The sequence below is a fragment of the Antrostomus carolinensis genome, unplaced genomic scaffold (assembly GCF_000700745.2).
Source record: "Antrostomus carolinensis isolate BGI_N321 unplaced genomic scaffold, ASM70074v2 scaffold16331, whole genome shotgun sequence".
Taxonomy (NCBI): domain Eukaryota; kingdom Metazoa; phylum Chordata; class Aves; order Caprimulgiformes; family Caprimulgidae; genus Antrostomus; species Antrostomus carolinensis.
The window spans coordinates 27,354-48,082 of NW_010293626.1; the positions used below are offsets into that span (position 1 = coordinate 27,354).

The following is a 20,729-nucleotide window of genomic DNA, read 5'->3' on the forward strand; positions in this document are numbered from 1 at the left end:
TTATTTCAATACTTCTATTTCCATATTTGCATCTTTCCTCTCAGTGTGCATGGATACACACACACCTTTAGCATTGTTTTCGTCCTAATTTTATCTTCCTGCACAAGATTTTAGGGTTTAATTTTTTTGGAATAATAAGGAAGCCTGGTGTTATGCAGGAGTATCCTATCCTATCCTCCTGGTGGGGGATAAATAGCTTGGAAGAAGTGTAGGAGATCTACAAATGAAAGTAGAGGTTTTCAGGTTCTCTAGAAAAGAACACAGTATTCTTTTTCTGCTTTATAAAGGATTGGTTTGCTTCCACTGAAAACACTACATATTTTGCCTCTTAATTTTAATGGGGATAGGACCAAGGGCTGTAGGGAACGTAGGCAGAACTTTTTCTCCTGCAGACTTGCAAGCTAAGGTACCTTGTTCTTCCTGGCTGCAGAACGCTGTGATGACTGGGGTGTGGACACGATGAAGCAGATCCAGATTTATGAGGGGGAACCTGCCAAGATCAAATGCCCACTTTTTGAGACCTTCTTGAAGTACAATTACAGCACAGCCCATTCTGCTGGCTTAACCTTGATCTGGTACAGGATCGGGCAGGACCAGGATCTGGAGGAGCCCATTAATTTTCGTCTCCCGGACAATCACATCAGTAAGGAGAAAGACACCCTTTGGTTCTGGCCTGCTTTTCTCAATGACACTGGGAATTATACGTGCATGCTCAGGTAGGTTGTGTGGTGCAGCTTCTGGATGTCTTAAGCATGACTGAAGGACTTTCATGGAAGTAGGAAATTTATGCTGTTAGCACCATATCTTTCTGTAGGGACAAGACCATTTACATAAACATTAGTGGGAAAAGAATGTTACAATTATAAGACTGCTCAGTGCTGAGCCAATTTACGTCGTAATAGTGCTTGGAGCCTTGCAAACATTAATGAGCATGCCTCTCCTTGCTAGTTGCAAGTGTATCTGAAAATATTATTGCTGAGCCCATGGCAAAATCCACAGGCATTCACCATTAAGAAGTGATCTGTATGTCTAGAGTAAAAATAGCTTCAGATACAGGGGTAATGTTTTGACTGCATACTAATTTGGCAAAGATTCATGAGATTCAGACTTCTAGGAAATTAAAAGTGTCTCTGAGTGTGGTACAAAATGAACATAGCATCTGCTATGCACTGAGCGTGAGAGCTCTTTTTGATCTTCCTCACGCTGTCACTTGTTCATAGTGTCATTGACCCTATTATCTGCTTTACCAGCAGGGGAGTGGATACTGCTTGTTAGTCATCTTTATAGGCTTTTCTGAGCTAGTGTGGCCATCCCTGATGATGTTTCCTTTCCCATTTACAAATGAGTCAACTAAGGCTGTATATACCTCATCAGTGCTATGATGCTTGTTATTGCAGATGTGATTTTTACTTCATTCCACTGCTATAGGAGTAGACAAGTTTCAACTAATCAGCCCTTTCCTCCTCTGTCCTTAGAAATACAACCTACTGCAGCAAAGTTGCATTTCCCTTGGAGGTTGTTCCAAAAGACCAACACTCTTGTGTGAGCCATTCAATAAAACCCACTGAGGAGATGTTCTACTTGGAGCACGCCAATGAGAAGATCATATGTCCAGATATTGATGGGTTTTACCCTGCTAGTGTAACACCAACTGTCAAGTGGTACTTGGTAAGGAGGACTTACTTGGGCAGCAGCAGAATGCAGTGTTGTATCTGAAAAAGCAATGGTGGTCATGGGAATCATGGAGCTATGTTTCAGAGTCTCCCCAGTGACGAAACTGTTAATGAAGCTTTACTAATTTTAAGAGCTTTGTTTCCATTGAGTTAAACAGTAAAACTGCTCTTGGAAGGGAATTGAGAGCTAACACTGAAACTTTTTGGACTAGTGTGCACAAGTGGAGAATACTCTAGAAGGATTTAGGAACCTCAGTTCAGCTGTGGGCAGTGTACCTGACCTGCTGTGTGAGCTAGTCACTGTCTCTGTAAAGGAATCCTTTGAGGTCAGGAAATGAAGTTGTACATCAGGCCTCTGCAAGCATCGTGGTTGACCTGTTTGTCACAATTCAGCGAACCTCTTTCCTCTTTTCTGAAGATGGAGACATCCTACCCCACCCTACATACTGCTCTGATAATTAGGCTGTCTCCAGCCATCCTCAGGCTCTTACCTACAGTTATGCTCTAATTTTATTAAATTTTGACCTTAATGTTTTTCTCTAGGTAGATGCCTTTAGTCGAGAGAGAATAAGAATTATCAGGAGATGTGCAGCCAGAGGGTTGTGGTACTGAATTCTCTAACTGCTTATGAAGTGCTTTTGGATTTCTAGATAGGAGTTTCTGTATGAGTGAATGTAATAATAAAGTTGTCAACAAATAGAGCTACTGATTTAAAAAAAACCCCAACAAAACCAAAACACCAACAAAGCAACACCCCAAAAGAAAAAACCCAACTCTAAAACCCTCCAGGAAAAACATACTTTGGTATCCAGGAGGAGCAGTTTCACTCCAGTAGTTGAAATGCTTTACTTGTATCATTCATTGAAATTCACATCTCAACAATCAATTAGCAGAATGAAACAAAAAGCCCCACGGAAGTAATTTTTCAGGCAGCAAGTCATCCCATGCCTAATAAAAATCATTAAAAATGGTACATGACTCCTGTCTTAAACTGCCCTATTAGGCTGTATCTGATTTGGAAAGGTACCATTCAGAAATAATCTCTTAGAAAATGGGCACATCTTTGGGTTTTATGACAATCAAGATGTCATCTGCATAACCGCTTCCTGAAAAGGGATCTCTAGGTTGGTTCTTGGCAGAGGTTTCCTGCCTCTCCTGACAGAAAGAGAAGAATTATTAATGTTTCTGTACTACAGATTCTCATTTACCAGTTGCTAATTTTAGGGCCTAGTCCTCAGCTGAAGTCAGGCAGGGTAGCTTGATTAGTCCCGAAAGAGTTAGACGCACTGACATCAACGGAGGACATGTCCTTTAGTCTTAGTATCCATTTGTGAATACATCACCATTTTCTTCCTGTCTCTTTTTGCTTTCACTCTTCACTTTGCTGAGGTGCTCACCTTGATTGCAAATGTACTTCTGGATCAGAGATTTCTCTTTTATAAAATTGTCTGTATTTGAGGTGGGATAAAGCTATTAGGGTCATCTGCTTCATCACCTCATTTTCAAAGTGAACATACCAGTTTGTGTTCCAGCATGCTCAAAGATTTAGGTCCAGCCTACATCACAATCCCAAGTATCATATAGTTTAAAAACAGATCTTTGTGGTAGCATTTAAACCAATATCTGTACTTTTGAATCCCAAAACTCAAAGTGTTTTTTTACCTGACTCCAGAACTGCATCTTGGTGAATGGCTTCCATGAGCGATACCCGCAAGGGCCCACGCTTGTCATCGGCATTGTCCGCAGTGCATATAAAGGGAATTACACTTGTGTTGTGACATTTGAGGACCATGGAAGAACCTACAACCTTACCAGAGCCATCAAAATGAAGGTGGTGGGTAAGAATGACTTTAAAATGTATAAAATGTATAAAATGCAGGTGGATAACTGTAGAAGTGGTGAAAATAGCTAGAGGAGTTTTTCACAGGATCCAGTTGTAGTTGTGTTCAATCTGTATTGCCCAGCTGACCTGGTGTATTTTTGCTTGCTGAGGTCAACCTTGTGTGACTGTCCAGGACATGTTGCACTGGAGGTCCTACCCACCACCATGTCAAATGCCCCAAACACCGCAGAGGGTGACCAGGCTTAAGCTGGTGAGGTGCAGCCCATGAGATGGCCAGGGGTACCCTCTGCTGGCATGTGGATGCATAACCCTGGCACTCTTGCTCGTTTTTGTTTGCTCATCGTTATTGGTAGGATTGTCCCATTATAGCCAACTTGCCTCGGTCTTCTTGCAATCTCAAAGCCTTGTGTGCTGAGGTGGAGACTGTTTATCAGTCAGGCAGGGCTCCAGTTACCCAGCCCAGTGCTCAGACAGGTCTGTCCCAGGCAAAGGGCTCAGCCTACTTGCCAGGGAAATGTAGACAGAGCTTAAAAACCTAGTGAACAGTAGAGTACCTGCTGAGTCCCATGGCAACTGCTGCTTTAAGAGCTAAATTAAATACTTGTGACGGGAAATTATGTTTGTATTTTGTTCTTTAGAAACACCCATAAAAATAAACTGGTACAGGTTGTGTCTTGTGGGAGATGAGAAGGGTATGGAGCTTCTCTGATGTGAGAGGCCCAAAAACTTGTATCTAGGCTTGCCTAAACTTTGGAGTGGCCTCAAAATCTGGGTCTGGCCCTGGGTTTGGGGACTAGGATTAGATTTCTCTTTGCATGGAACTCTGCAGCAGGATTGTATCACAGGTTAGATGGGGGCATGTGCAGCGCGGTGTGAGGGCATCATGAGTGAGGCTTCAGGAACCCCAGGTTCTCATGAAGTTTGGGTCCCCATGAGGGGCTCTCTGTTCTCTCCTGCAGGATCTCCAAACAAGGCCTTGCCACCACAATTCATCTCTCCAAATGAGAAAGTTGTCTACGAACTGGAAGCAGGTAAATTTCCACGCTCGCTGCCTGCTGTCACTGCCCTGGCCGCGTGCCTGTCGGGGTGGAGAGACCTAGCCAGGCACAGCAGCTTTCCCCTTCCACTGCTCCCCAGTGCTCTCCCTCACAGAGCACATGAGCTGCCACAAGTTGCCTGGCAGATGATGTCGGGTGCCAGTTCTTGATGCCAGAATAGGAGACCCCAGTTTTAAAAGTTTAACAGAAGCACAAATGAAGTTAGATATTCAGGCACAGAGATGCAGCACTGCTGCTGTAGAAGCATATGAAACGAGGACCCTCAGCTGCTTAGAGAAATTCCTGTAGGACCTTGTCTCAGCCCTTTCTCTTGCTGTGGTTTGCTCCAGCCCTCCCTCATTCAGTGCCTCGGTGTCTTCAGCCTTCTGGCCACTTTTTTCTCATCTTCTCTCCCTTTTTTTTGGCTGATTACTTCCTAATTAATAACAGCTCTCCTTTGGCTGGCCTCACAGCATTGTGTAATAGGGTACCACACCCCTTCCCCCACCCCATCTATTTAGACCAATAGCTCTTTGGAGCAATTCCCTGTATTGAATGGATCATGTCCATTACATTGCTGTAATGTGGTGCCAGTGATGATGATTAGCAGCAGAGTCTTCACTTTAAAGCACAGGTTTTTTGGCTCAGGGGTTTAGATTTCTTCCATAGTCACTCTATAAGATAAAATCGCTTATGGAGTAATCACAAAGATAGTCACACTCCCAAGCCAGATCTCAAGGGGAAGTTAAATAACTGAGCAAATGTTCCCACATCAAAATGCTTCTGTGGATCTGGATCCTTCACTTCATGGCATCTGTCGCCTGTGCAGTGGGGATGATTAACACTACCTGGCTTTCCAAGGAAGTGCTTGGCATGGAGCATCTCCCTTTGGGTGGGTCAATTGGTGCAGACAAGTAATTTGTAATACATTTGAGAAGGCAGGATATTTTTTCCTATTTATTTGTCTGTCAAAAATCAACATGTCCAGGCTGTTAAACTGTTACCAGATGTCTGAAGGCAAATGCTGGTCTCATTCCCTCCTGGAGGGAGGCAGGGCTCAGGCTGGCAGGATCACTGGAAGGCACAAAAGTCAAGGTGATGCTGTTCCTGCTTTATAGTACTTCACTGTGGTCATTTCTTCTCAGGAGATGACCTTGTTCTGTCCTGTGAGGTCTTCTTCACCTTCCTGAAGGACTCCCGCACTGAGGTGTGGTGGACTATAGATGGGAAAAACACAGGTGACATCATGGACCCCAAGATAAAAGTCACAGAAAGGTAACAGTAATGTGAGCCTTGATTTGTATCCAGCCCTCTTCTGGGTCCTACAGAGGTGGGTGGGTACAGACATGTGGTTGTCCCATTTTCCCTTGCAAGGGAGTGTGGAGTCCCCGACTTCCCTGTGAATCACAAACCCCTGTGTCTGCCCTATGCCGTGATGAGCACCAGGAGCTCCAGAGAGGAGGCCTCCAGACCTGAACAGTGTCTCATCTTACAGAAGGATTTGAAGGAGCTTTGTTTACCAATTCAGGTCCCCGTAGTGGTGCCAACAACTGGTGCTATTGTAGGATGTCTAAAACAGGGGCAGACACAATTTTATTTAGAGGAATCTTCACAAATAGCATGAGTGATAAAAATGTTTCAAAAAATAGAGGCTGAAAACAAGAACATAGTATTATACATAGTATTGATTAGGAGGAATAGAGATTCAGTTATGTGAAGAACCCAAATGAGGCTGAGTCCCATTTGCTGCGTGCTAAGTTACATGTGGAAGGCAGTCACTGCCCCAATTGATTTTCAGACCTATGTAGAAAAAGGAAAGGCAAAAGGAAATAGTAATATCCCCATTTTGCAGCTGATTGGTTCAGGCAGGGAGAGACAAAGTGACTCATCCAGGATTGCAGGGAATATGATGTGAGCTGCGGATCCTGAGTTCAGGAGATCTTGTTGCTTTGTAGAGAAGAACTTCCTCTATCTCTAAAATGCAGTATGACACAGCTGCAATGAGAAAATTGTGAGTGGCAAAAGAAATATTAAGGAAAAATCAGATAAAAGAACAGTGGCAGCTGTATTAAAATTTGAAGCGTGTATCAATTTATAAATATCAGTTTAGGTATTTTGATTTTTTTTTAAGGAAAGTATTGGGTTGTATCAGGGCAAGGAGTATTTGTCACTAAGAACTTGCTACAGTTTCATGTATGTAATGCACTAATTTTTCTCTTACAGTGAAATTACTAGCGATTTTGAAGACAAAACTGTCATAAGGACTCTAACAGTTACAAAAGCCACGCCAGAGGACTTGAAACGAAATTATACTTGCTATGCCAGAAATGCCAAAGGCGAGGGCCACAGCCAGGCCATAGTGCACATGAAAGGTAAAATGCTTGCAGAGCATGGGTGTGAAGTGAGGCAGGCTCAGAGAGGGCTCTCCGTCCTGCCTTGAGCCTTGCCCTGCAAAACAGTAGGGGAACAAATAATTCCATCAGGCCTTTTTCCCCAACACACATTGTTCTGTATGCACTGCTGTGTTATTGCTGTCATACCGCTCCACTTCTTGGAGGCAGGGAGCAAAGGGTGCATGTCATATATACCCTACCATGGTCAAGTGCCTGGGGAGAGAGAGGGGTGGATAGACCTGTTGTTCTCACCCAACCGTGTACTATAATTGAAGCAGTCCTGGTGGGACAGGCTGCTTGAAATTATTTCAGATTACTGGATGATTTCCCTCTCCTTCTCATGTACTTCTATTGCTCATCACCTAATGAAAGTTGTTAAATTCCTTGCATTTTCTGTTTTTTAATTCAGTTTCCAATAAAACATTAAATCTTGGATTTTGGTGATGTTTCCACTCACTGCTTTTCTTTTATTGTGCAGTTTGCCAGTGTGCATGTCAGCACGGAGTATCAGAGTTGCCCAGGGATACAGTTAGAAGAATTGTTTTCTGTCCTTAATACAAAGAAGCAGCAGTGGTGTGACAGACACTGTATGAGTTGGAGGGGGAACCTGTGATGTTCTGGCTTGATGTCCACAGGTTGTCCTATTTATTTACACACATTTCAGCTCTTCTGTAATGAACTCTGATTCTTCTTTCCTGGTAGAAAAACAATTAGGCTGTGGCTAGTTATATCCTTGCTGTCAGTGTGGGACAAGCCACAAGAACAGTGTGTGTTTGATGGGGAGGGAAAATAATGGCCGTTGCCTTTATTTTGCTGCAGATGAGCTTTGGCTGGCTCTCCTAGAACTAAATGCTGCTGGTTTTCCCCAAGAGTTTATATATACGTCATGAGCTTGCTTTGGACAGTGCAGGTGGTTTCCATCAACAGGTCATTCTACCATTTGGCTGCTCCCAGGATTCTAGCTCAGAGACAGAAGTCCAGCCTGTGCTTTAATTTGTTCTGCCAGCCCAACCAGACCTAGTAACCCAGAATGGGGACTCCAGGGTGGCTAGCCATCACATGTCCTGCCAGAAAAGCTTTGGCTTGGCCACCTTCCTCTGAAGGGCTGGCTTGGCTCTTGGCTGTTTCTCAGTGGTGTTTGGCTGCAGGTGACACAAGCTTGTTCTTGCTTAGCTGAAGGCCCAGCCTGTTCTGTAAACCAGCCCCCACCTTTCTTTTTGAACCCAGTTGTAGCACCGAAGTACACCGTGGAGCTCGCCTGTGGGCTGGGGGCAACCATCCTGCTCATTGTGTTGCTGATAGTCGTCTATCACGTTTATTGGCTTGAAATGGTCCTCTTCTATCGAGCTCACTTTGGAACAGATGAAACCATTCTAGGTAAGGAGTTAGAAGGCTTACATTTATTTTATCCTGTTACAGGCCAGACCCTTTGTTTTCATATAGGAATTTTCATATAAGCTATTTTTAACCCTCTTCACAGCATAATGACATTCTGACCTTACATTTCCATACTTGCGTTGAATTGTGTGGGTCATTTTAGAGCAAGAGGAGTCAGGCTTTGGGTAAGGGGAAAGGTGAGAGAAGTCCTCTGTTCTCTGCAGAGGTGAAGCATGGGATGTGTCAGGCTCCCTAGGGCACTGCCCTGATGATGGCTAGCTGTTTCATCTGATCTAGATGGTCAAGATAAGTCATTAATTTTCAATAAGTCTCTGGTTTCTCTGCTGACTCTCTGTAAGGATTCATGAATCCAGACTGATTTGCTTTAAAATGTGGGAGAGCATCCAAAAGGATGAATCTGGATATTGCCCTCTGTTGTCCCTGTGTTACTGTGAGTTCACCTCTTGTGACTCTGAGCTGAGATTCCTTCCTCTGTAGGATGAACACCTCTGTAGGGTGTTCAAGCCCTCACAGCTGGTGTTCTGAACCTGCCAAGGGGGTGCAGCAGCTCTCAGAGGGTGTAAACAGGGTGCAAGTGCCTGTCTGGTGGAATTGCTCATGTGGATAGACAGCAATGAGAGGAAGCAATGTCAGAGATGTCAAAAGACAAAAGGACTCCAGACAGAATGGGTTGGTCATCTTGCTGTGGTCTCGTGCCTTCAGCAACACAGCAGTGTCGGGGTACCTGCATGTTCAGGCTGGTTTGTCAAAGAGGCAGAGCTGCTGCCTTGTAACTATGGGAATCGATGTGTCTTAACCTGTGGTGCCTGGGCTCAAAGCAAGCTTTCAATATCTGCTTTTCCCATGAAGCAAGTCAAAGGCTCAGCATGTGCAGTATCACAAGTGTCTCTCTTGCCATTTGTGTTTCTCTTGTGCTCCCAATGCTCAGACGGGAAGGAGTACGATGTGTACGTGTCTTATGCACGCAACGCAGAGGAGGAGGAATTTGTGCTGCTGACGCTGCGGGGAGTCTTGGAGAATGAGTTTGGGTACAAGCTGTGTATCTTCGACAGAGACAGCCTCCCTGGGGGAAGTGAGTATTTCACAGGGGGCTGTGCTCCATGTGCATCCTCTCTTTATTGTTCTTTGAGGTACTGATAACTGATAAGAACTGACCTATCCAGATTAACTTTATCCTTTGTCTTTTCCCCATCTCCATTAACGATCTCTTGTTGGTATCTTCTAACATTTTTGCTTCACATGACAATGTTGCAGATACTCCAGGCCACCAAAAAAGGCTGCAGTGGGCAGGTGGTCGTTGTTGGCCGTTTCAGTTACTCTCCCCAGGAGTGATGTGCAGGAGTGACTGATCTATCAACATGAGGGAACCAGACCACTGACCATGCAGACCCTCTAGCTGCCTTCGAAAACAGGGATAAAGTCAAAGCTAGAAAGAAAAGAGGCGGAGGGAGTGTGATACTGGACCAGACTGCTAGCTCACAGAGGGTAATGGTGAGTAAATGGTGAGGCCTGTAAAAATCAGGAGTGTCTGCTTCAGGGAGGTGTGGAGAGCACCATGCCAACATCAGAGAGAACATGATGTGCCCTCCTAGAAGGCCTCCCACCTCACCTTCCTTAATTAGAGAGTCTGGGTCTAACATGGCATACAATTAAGTTGTGATTAAGAGTACTTTGTTGCAGGTAGTGAGACTCACTTCTTCACTAAGATGCAGATTTTTTTTTTTGCGGTTTCAAGCTACATTGTACAAGGTTCTGGACACAGTGTCTGCTGGAGGGATGAAGGGAATCACAGAGAATAGAAGTTTGTGAAACTCTCCAGATAAGCATACAGTCACATAGGTGCCACAGCAAGAGTACAAATCTGGCCAACACTCAGTTTCCAGTGTCTTGGGGGCTGTGTTGGCTTCATGCTCTGTGATTCCTGCTAAAAGTTCAACGCCTGAACTTTTCCTACTGCAGGGCACCCCACTTTCAGTTTGTGGGCTTTGAGTCAGGACCCTACTGATGACAGAACCTGTGCTGATAAAGTCAGTTGGGTTCCCTTTTGAGTAGGACAGGAAGTACTGCTGGAGTTCCAGCCCAGCTGAATGACAGAAAGCAGAATCACTCTGGGATCTGTTATCTTTATCTCCTAGACGATTGCTAGGACACAGCATCTCTGAGGGCAAATAAATATGTGTGTGTCGGGATAGAGAGAAAGCTGCAGTCCTGGTGCTGTTCCTTCTAGCCAGAGCCTAGATGACAGGGCAGGGCACCCTCCAGGCTCTATTTGCTTGATGCCAGTGCCAGGCTCAGAACAGGTTTGCTCTGAGCTGTTCTCACTAACTGTTCTTCAAGATGTACATCTTCCTCCTGCTGCCTCTGCTGCTTCTTGCCATCCTTCTCCTTTCCCTTTGGAGGGTCTCATTTTCTTCCCAGCACAGCTCTTCAGGGCTCCTCGCCCTTCACCCTCACCCCTGGAGTGCTTCCATCCCTGCAGTCACTACCAGCCTGAATCCAGCACCAGCCCTCTGGGGCACTGCTGGGGTGGCTTGTCATTGCACTGCTGTTTGCAACACTGCTGGGGCTTTCCCCTTGCTTCTTGGCTAGGATTTGACTAGTTTCCTTCTTGGGGAAGCACGGTTGGCCAGAAAATAGCTTTTGGCAGCTGGTGTCATGCCTCCAGAGTGTGCATCTGTGTCGCGGGTAGAGAGTTATGTTGTCCTTGATGAAGAAACAGTGGGAGATGGATTATCCCGTGAGTTTGATGACAGTAACTAATCAAACGTGCTTGACAGCTAAATGAACTTGCCTGTCAGTGTTATTTTATTCTGCATTGTATTTTCTGACCAGTCAAGAGCCTTCCCTTGTCAATGAAGCATGGGAGATCCTTCAGCAGAGTGCAAGCACTGGGATTCACACTTATAAGGAATTTTCACATTAATTACAGGAAGGTGCCTGAGGATAGTCTACCTGAAAATGTTATAAAATCAAAGAGGATCCACAGTTCCACATGTGTCTAGCTCAAAGGGTGTCACTTTTGGGACACTTCATTAAAAGTCCTCAGAGCAGTTTACTTGTCACTCCTAGAAACACTCAAATCTGCTTTCATTAATGACAGCAACAAGAACAGCTGGATGAGTAACAGCAGTTAGGATGGTAGGATTTCCATGAGAATACTTAGGGAAGGTGTAGATACTTACTGTGTGTGTTTGGTGTGGAGAAACTGAGGCAAGAGGAGTGACAGTGTTACCCAGAGTCATTCTGGACATCTGCCAGAGGAGGATGTAAGCATAGGCATTTGGGCTTCTCCACACCTCTTCAGACTGAGTCTTTTCCTTGAGGTCGTGTTGTTGAGCTGGCAATTTTCCTGCTTTGCTCCAGGGAGCCTTGTTTTCCACTCTGACTAGAAGAAAGCTACATCTAAGCCTACCAGAGCAGCCCTCTTGGCCACATGGCATCCTCATAGCATTGGGTGGTGTCACTGCTATGTAGTACAGTGCCTTTTAGATGTAGCTACTTCAGGCATCTCCATGCAGTATAAGGAGGAGGAAGCACATCTGTAGGCAGCCTAGGGCAAAGAGTAGAAGATGTCATTGTATGGGGCAGTGAATCCCAGCCATTGTGTGGGTGGCCCTACCTGGAATCACTTGCAGGGTTGGGAAGCACCAGTATAGTCTCTAGAGAGTGCCTCCAAGGGATTTTATCGTCCCCTTCAAGAGATACCTGGTGTCACACTAGCAGCTCAGCAGCATGTTCTCAGCCATCACTAACCACCTCAATGTTTCTTTCTCCCAGTTGTCACAGATGAAACCCTGAGCTTCATCCAGAAAAGCCGACGTCTGCTTGTTGTCCTGAGCCCCAACTACGTCTTGCAGGGGACACAGGCCCTGCTGGAGCTCAAGGCTGGTCTAGAGAATATGGCCTCCAAGGGCAACATCAAAGTCATTCTAGTGCAGTACAAAGCCATCAAGGAGAGCAAAGTGAAGGAGCTGAAGCAGGCCAAGGCGGCCTTGACTGTCATTAAATGGAAAGGCGAGAAATCCAAGTTCCCAAAGGGCAGGTTCTGGAAGCAGCTGCAGGTGGAAATGCCAGTGAAAAAAATTAGTAGGAGTTTGAGCCTTGATGGGCTCATATGTATCCCTGAAAAATGTCTGATGCCATCAGAAAACAAAACAGAACAAACTTTAAAAATCCACAGGTTAGGTCAGGGAGTGGGAAGGAGCTTGGAGTTTTTGCCATGAAGGACTGTGTCCTAAGCATTTCAGAGAACAGTCGTACCTCCCTGCAGCTTTTCTACTGCCCTGGCAGTAGAGAGACCAAAGATGCCTACACCTCCTCTCTGCAAAGGCACGACCTTGTCACCAACCACACAAGCTATCCAGGTGGGATGCAGCCAGCACCTTGTAATAGCATGGCATTAGTATAGGCCAGTATTCCTAGATGCAGTTCCTGTGGGACCTTTGTTAGCATCCAGGACAGAGCTCCTTTCCTCTCCTAAGTGGCTTCACTCCTTCCTGGTTATTGGTCCCTGCTGCAGAGGCTGGGGAACAGTTTGAAAGGCAGCTCCAGTATAGAGCCTTTCATACATGTCCCAGCTATATAGTGGGGGGAGCATAGATTCTTGAGGCTCCTCATCTTTGCTCCCCCCATTTCTGTAGGAGTAGGTGCATTCAGGTAGTTTGGCAATGTGAAATGGCTGTTACAAAAGTTGGTTTTTTGTTTTTTTTTTTAAAAAAAGTTCTGTTAGGTGATATTTGTATTGTAGCATTTCTACTAATAAGTGGTCAGTCTCTGGGACTCTACAGTCTTCCAAGTACCCCAGATCCTTCAGGGCTGTGATGCTCATAATCCAGGGGAAATCTCTCAAGAGTACATCCCATGGAGCATGTCTGAGAGATGCTTCTTTGTAAACTCAGGGACTTCACAAGCACTGTAAGGAACCCCAATTTACCCACCTACTGCCTCTGTGCTGCTGGCTGAGGGAAAGCATTGTGTAAGGTGCTGCCAAGGCCTCTGGAATGACACTAGATATATGTCCAACTCCCCAGGAGACCCTACAAATTTATTTGCACTTAGTAAAAACTACTAGATCTGTCCAGCTGGGTAAGACTGTGAGAAAAGGCTGAGGGAGTTGGGGTTGTTCAGCCTGGAGAAGAGAAGTCTCTGGGCAGACCCGATTGTGGCCTTCCAGTACTTAAAGGGAGCTTATAAGAAAGATGGGGACAGACACTTTAGTAGGGCTTGTTGCAACAGGAAAAGGGATAATGGTTTTAAACTAAAAGAGTAGATTTAGACTAGATATATGGAAGAAATTTTTTACAATGAGGATGGTGAAACACTGGAACTGGTTTCCCAGAGAGGTGGTAGATGCCCCATCCCTGGAAACATTCAAGGTCACATTGGACAGGGCTCTGAGCAGCCTGTTCTAGTTGAAGATGTCCCTGCTTGTTGCAGGGGGTTCAGACTAGATGACCTTTGAAGGTCCTTTTCAAACCAAACTTTTCTGTGATTTTATGGAGACTCAGTGTTCTCTGCATGGGCATGAACATCATCACCTTTCATAATTCAGGGCTCAGGTTTAAACTAGCTTTGGCTTTACAAAGCAAGTCTCCACCCATCTTGTTTCCAGACCAGAGTTGCAGAACAGGGGAAGTATCTCAGCTTCTGCAGCCTTTGCACAAAACTGAAATATAAAAAATCACAGAGTACCAGTCCTTGCTTCAAAGGGAGGCAGCAGGCATAGGAGAGGACCTGGGGAGCTACCCCCGGCAGACAGGCTTTTCAGACCAAGGAGGGGAGTGTCACTTCCCTTGTAGGACAGACCAAAGCACAGCAGGACCCTGGCACTGCCTAGTACCGTGGTTCACTGTTTTCACATAAAACTACAAGCTCTGGAGGTGCCTCCAAACTCCTGTAGCTCCTAATGCAAGCGCCTGCCCACTTAATTGTGGAATTCAGTATTAGGCACACTAAGTGCATGCTTGGTGTTTGTTGATAATGGTTGCTCCTGAGTCACTTTGACTCATGCTTTTGCTCTGTTGGTGTCCAGCGGGTGAAGCGTAGCCGTTCATAATGGCATTAAAAAAAAAAGCACTACAATTTGGAGTCTATGCACTATTCACCCAGCTGAGCAGGGAGATTTGAGGATGTCCCAGTAAACAGCCCAGCCTTAAAGGTGTGGGGCTGAATCCTGGCATCGGCAAAGCCCCTTGCTCTTAGCGCCTTGTGATTAATAATGTCGTTCCAGGGCAATAGGGAGCCACAGCCACCCATGCTGTTGGGCAGGTACTGTACAAAAGTAGAACAAATAGATCTTCTTTCTCACCTTCTGCCCCAAGTAAGCTTTGCTTTAAGCAGGTAAAATTGCAGTCAGTTTCACTGAAGGCAGTGGACTTCCTCATCTGCCCAGAGGTGCTAGAAAGCTTTGCTATTACGAGCTTTTCTACTGTGGCTGTCTCTGGAGGGGCAGAGCTGCTTCCCATGCTACAGAAAGCTTTATTTGTATGCGATAGCACCTGCGGTGGTTTGGGTGGATTCACCCCTTTGGCTTGCAGCTTGCAGCCAAACACAGCCTGCTCTCTTCCCCCCCCCTCCCCTTGCCCAGAGAATAGGAAAGAAAAGGGCAGGGAAACTCAAGGTTGAGATAAAAACTATTTACTAATTAAAATGAAATGATAATGATCACAATGGTAATAACAGAATATACAAATGAGTGATACACAGTGCAGTTGCTCACCACCCTCTGACCAATGCCCAGCCTGTGGCAGCCAGCGATCCCAGAGCCGAGACAGTCCCGAAACCCTGGAAGAGGGAGCCCAAGTGATCCCCGAGAGAATACCCCCGTCTTCTGGTCAACCCTGGTTAACATACTGACATGACGTGATATGATCTGGAATATTTCATTGGCACATCCAAATGCCAATTTTGGGTTTTGCTATTCACTGTGCTTCTCCCTCCCAGTCCTAATGCAGCTTTGAAACAGCCAAACACGGTGGCCTTGAGCTCCAGCAGCAACTAATAACATTAGTACTTCTATCAATGTTCTTCCCATAACAAGTCTTACAGAGAAACCAAAACACAGCTATTCTAACTACTAAGAAGAAAATTAACTCTATCCCAGCAAAACCAGGACAGCACCCAAAACGATGTTCAGCTTTGTGAAGCCATTGCAACCACTTCATTTTGCCCAGCTTCATCTTTTTTGTTTGTGTTTTCCACACAACTGGCTGCCTGTTCTTCAGACAGAGGGAAGGCCCTGAGGCCAAAGCAGAACTGTGTTACATTCCAATTAAATCTTTAAAAAATTGACTCAAAAGTATGCATAAATTCAATTAACATCCCAGACCTTGCCACATCACATCTTGCTTTTGACTGAGATACCAAGAGAACTTCTGCTGGTATTTTAGTTAGTCTGATTATTTAGGAAGTTAAATCCACCTGATTTTTCTGATTTTATTCAAAGAGTTTTCTAAATAAACAATAGACCAGGACTTGCTCTGGTGTACATTGCAGCAGCCCTTGGTGCCATTGCAACCCCAGAAGGGATTACTGAGAGACATCAGCAGAGCACCCACAAGGCAAAAAGTGTGATGGTCTGAAGAGGGCCCAAGAGGTCCAGAGGGAGCAACATGCAAGGAGTCGCACTGGAGCAAGCTCCCCTCCCCTGGGAGTTTTACCTCTGGCTTTGCTGGGAGCTGTCAGGCCAGGGGTAAACCCCAGTCCCAGCTGTAATGCAGATCTGCAAAGCACCTCAGTACAGCTGCCATTTCATCCTGTGCCACTTGTGGTTTCCATTATGGGATTCTGTCACAGCATCTCTCTACCACAGTTGATTGAGTTTCTGTGCTCTAACCTACCATTTATCAATATGCAGCTCATACCAAGTTCCTCATTGTTATTTCATGGGGAAACAGTGTGGCACAAATTGGAAAAAAATACCTTCCCCCTATGCTGTTTGATGTTGTACAGCTGTTCCAGCGTTTTCCCTTCTCTTTTCTGTATGTTTTTGCCTTTGTGTTATTTGGTCTGTGAAGTGTCAGTATTATTTTATTTTGCTTTTTAATAAAACATTTTTACTTTTGCATTTCAGTCCATGTGCATTTCTCATAAGTATCATTTTCCTCCTTTACATCTGCAAAAGGCCTTTAAAGAAAGATGGTTGTGTGTAGCCCAAGCAGCAATATCATTTGGAGACACCTCCTTAGATGGGGGCATTTTTCCTGGCTGATTCATGGTTTCCCTGCAGAGATCTTGAGGCACCAGCACTGCTACCAGGGCCATGCAAGCAGAAACACAGTGACATGCAGCATTCAGATGTCACCTGGCAGTGGACACACACACACACAGAAAGTCTCTGACCTGAAGATTGCTCACTCAGCAATCACAAGGTGGAAAAGTGGGAAAGTAACACCATCCCTTTGCTTGAGAGACCAAGTCAGAGTGTTGAACAGAAATCTTGGAAATTTACCCTAACCACAGAAATCTCACTCACTTTTAGACTACTTTGCCCATCACCTCCCAGCTAGTTGGCTAAAAAATATTAATGTAAAATGTTTTCTCACCCAAGCCACTATTTTTTTTCTTTTTCCCTTGTTTGCATGCTAGCAGGTAAGTTGAGAGGGAGCCTAGCACTTCCAGACCACTAGCAAAATGAATACTTGTGACAATCTATGGATTTGGGATCTGTGGGTTATGGTATCCGTGCCCCACCAGCTTTTATTGGACTGGGACAAATGTGTGGCACATCTCTGGGGTGTATTAGAGGACACACAAGTAAACCAACAAAAATATGTAGTGTTCTTCATAACCATGTAGTAAAGATGGAAGTTTTTAGTATAAAGCAGAGATCCAAGAGTATCAAATTCCCAGCTCTGTTGGTACCCAAGCCCCTGTAGCATTATTGCTGCCTGTCCCATCCTGTGCTGTTGGAGGGACCATCCCACGTGCACGCTCACCATCCCAAGTGACCACTCAGGATTTTTTGTGGGCTGGGATTACACTGTAAACTGAACATCCCAAGGTATCCTGGTCAGCCAAGTCTAAAAGCATCACATTCTCAGAAATCAAATCTATCTTTGGGAATTTGAGCATTTTCCCTTGCCAAAAAACCCCACTGATTCTCAAAAAGTGTTGCAAATTCAAAATTGGTAAAAGAAAACCATCACTGTCAGCTCAATCAAAACATTTCACTTCAGCAGTGTTGGAATAATTCACATTAATTGAACCTGTGCTTTTTGAGCAGGCAGGTAGAATAGGTGACCTCCAAGGGGCTGCTCCTGCCTACATTTTGCTGCGATTTTGTGATTCCAGTTTCAAAAAAAAAAAAAAAAGACCTTTCAAACTAGCAAAGGAGCTTTTTCTTTCACAAAATGTTGAAGCTTGGCTGATTTCAAAATAGATCTCAATCAGTTATAGAAAGGTTTGAATGAAGTCTGGACTCAGTAAATTGGGAGATTGCTGCCAATTCTTTGTGCCTTTGAAACAGGGTGGCAAGAACGTTTCACAGTGTTAAGTGACAATTCTGACAGAACTGACTTTATAATCTATTTTTTATTTCAGTGAATCTGTTTTATTGTGTGTGTTGGGGGGGGAGGGGGGAAATCCCCCCAAACTTTGTATGCAAGAAAAAAATACACCTAATAGATTTAAATTCCAGTAGGAATTTAAGGAACCAAAAAGTGCCTTACTTTCTCTATTAGATATTACTGTTCAGTCATTTTTCCTATCCCAAGTTCTTGGTCCCCAAATAATCTAGTGACAATGAGTTTTGCAGCTAGTCATATATCTTGGAAAAAAAAAAAGTATTGCTCTGTACAGTATTAAAATAAGATTCATCTCGGTGCAACACAGTGCACCTTCTGCTGTGAGATAAGGAAAGAGACAGCCAAGTGCGGGAAGAATAAGAGGCATTGCCATTGCAGGAAGGAGTGGTATTTTTATATCTAAAAAAGACCAGTGTTCCACTGGTGGGGAGGGAGGGGAGTCTCCAAACAGAGGAATCAAGGCTTTAGCAGTGTGAAGCAGGAGGTAGCTCTTCTCCCCAGAACAGCTCTTTGCAAGACATTCCTATGAGGTTTTTCTCACCAAGTGTGCAAGAGCTCTTATTCCAGTGCTCTCCTGTTGAACACCACCTTGACCTCAGCCCATCCCCATCTCAGGCACCAGCACTCAGTAAGTGGCTGGGGTTTTTTAAGTTTTTACAGTTCTGTTAATCAGCTTGGGATAATTTGCTAAGTGCCACGGCCCTATTAAGTCCCATCCTGTCCACTGCTCACCCATTAGCCATGACACCTTCAGTATACTTACTTCATCCCAAGCCATAGATAGAAGTCCAAGGACATCCTTCAGGTTTGCTGCTTTTCAACATTCATAATAAAAGAGATGTTGCCCTTGCCTGGCACTATTCCAGTTCAGCATCTTGCTGAGCTTTACAAACTGCGTTAATCCCAATAAATGCTTTGAAGGACAGTATTTTCACCCCCCATCACAGCTAGGGGAACTGATGGGGAGATTTAGGGATGATATTTTTGCTTTCTAAGTTTGGAAGCTTCCATTTCTAGATGAGAGCATGAGAGGGAGGGAAGCGCAGCTCGGCCTCGGCAGTGCGAGCTGTGGCAGAATTATGTGATTGCTTTACTTTATTCCCCTGGTGCAAAGGGCTGCCAGAGCTGTGGGCAGGTGGTTCCTGAACAAGACCTGCCCTTTATCAAATGCCTGCACTTCCCTGGGCAGCAGTGATGCTGGGCAGGGCAGAAGTCAGGGTACAGTCCGGGTTATCTCATTTACCACTTCAGCCTTCTCAAAAATCCCCTGCAAAGCAAAAATGCTGCCATTGCTCCTGCAGTCCCTGCTGGCAGAAGCGTGGGCAAGTCCAAAATCACTGGGTCTGTGGCAGGTTTCCCACTGTGGGAAGGAGGGATATGTGCAGGTATGCCACCAAACAGCTTCCTTTGGCTTTTCTCTTCCCGCTCCCTCCCCTTGTGCACCCCAATTCCTCTGCCCTTGCACTCTCAGATACCACGGAAGCCGTGTTTGACTTCATCCAGAGGAGCCGCAGGATGATCGTGGTCCTGAGTCCTGATTACTTGACGGAGAAGAGCATCAGCCTCTTGGAGTTCAAGCTGGGGATCATGTGCCAGAACGCCATCGCCACCAAGCTCATCGTGGTGGAGTACAGGCCGCTGCAGTGCACACACCCCAGCATCCTCCAGCTGAAGGAGTCTGTCTCCTTCGTCACCTGGAAGGGCGAGAAGTCCAAGCGCTCTGGCTCCCAGTTCTGGAAGGCGTTGCGGCTGGCTCTGCCGCTGCGCAGCCTGAGCGCCGGCGCCGGCTGGAACGAGAGTTGCTCCTCCCAGTCGGACATCAGCCTGGACCCTGTCCAGAGGAGAAGGAGCCGGTTGAAAGGGCAGCCCGACCCACAGGGCACCGCGGCAGGGACTCTCAGTCCTGGAGGGACAGCCCTGGCCCCCAAGTCCAAGGCCAAGCACCATGCCAAGCATTTCTTGACGTGCCGGTGTTGTGGGACCTATTGCAATGGCGGCAACAGACTTAAGCGCAAGCACCGCGCTGTGGCTGAGCCCAAGTGGGACCCTCACCTCTGCAAGCTGGGCTCGGGCAGGCCTGTAGCACAGGGGGTTCAGGGCAGAAGTCGACCCGAGCCCCCGCCAACCCAAGCTCCTGCTCTCGCCCTCTGCCATTACAGTGACCTGTCAAACAACAACGACTTCTACGTGCTCTAGCCAAGAGGGTGACAGCACCTTGGCAGGTGCTGGGCTCGCAAAAGAAACTCACTGCAGCCTCCGCTGAGGTATTCTGACAATATTGCAGGCTAACATGGCATTGTTCACCATGAGTTCCATGCCAGCACGGGGGACTGCAGCAATGTCACGGGTGCTGGTGGTCTGAGCCAGGGACCTGCTGCCACACACCGAGCAGTGGCTGGGGGCTGCCCATCTGGGTCCTTCTCCTTCATTTAAATCACAAAGTGGAGCTGAAAAATGTGTTTCTCTGGCGTTATTTTTCCCCAGCTGTGGTTGTGTTTGCTGCAGGGCTGCTGCTGGGGTTGGGTATAGGGTGGCAGGTCCTAGGCCAGGGGTCAGGAGGGAGGGATCTGGGAAACCGTGCTGGTTATGGTAACCTCTAGAGAAAGGGGAGTGAGCTTGTGTTTTGCAAAGGATGAAACTTTGCTAATGAGGGCAATGGGAGCCCCTGCCAGTGCAGGAGTGCACTGTGCCGTACGGTGCATTTTCCACTGTGGTTTAAAAGAACTTGGTCAAAAGTTTTAAGACAAGTCCCTTCTCTCCGAATAAACCTGATTTCTTTAACCTGCTGTTGTTACAAGTGCTGTGGGAACTGGTGAATGCTGGAGCCTTGCTCCCTAGGTGGTGCCTGGGGAGGAGGTTTG

The 20,729-nt window shown here is 45.9% G+C and overlaps 1 protein-coding gene across 1 annotated transcript; it reads left to right on the forward strand.

Moving 5' to 3' along the window:
• Positions 1-406: 406 nt before the first annotated feature.
• Positions 407-20,064, forward strand: IL1RAP (interleukin 1 receptor accessory protein; the record flags this gene model as incomplete). The annotated part of the gene is made up of 9 exons (XM_010177353.1): positions 407-716; positions 1,476-1,668; positions 3,346-3,511; positions 4,476-4,547; positions 5,699-5,828; positions 6,777-6,925; positions 8,174-8,323; positions 9,273-9,416; positions 19,340-20,064. Coding segments are annotated over 9 exons (2,039 nt in total), but the record flags the coding sequence as incomplete, so codon positions are not given.
• Positions 20,065-20,729: the final 665 nt, after the last annotated feature.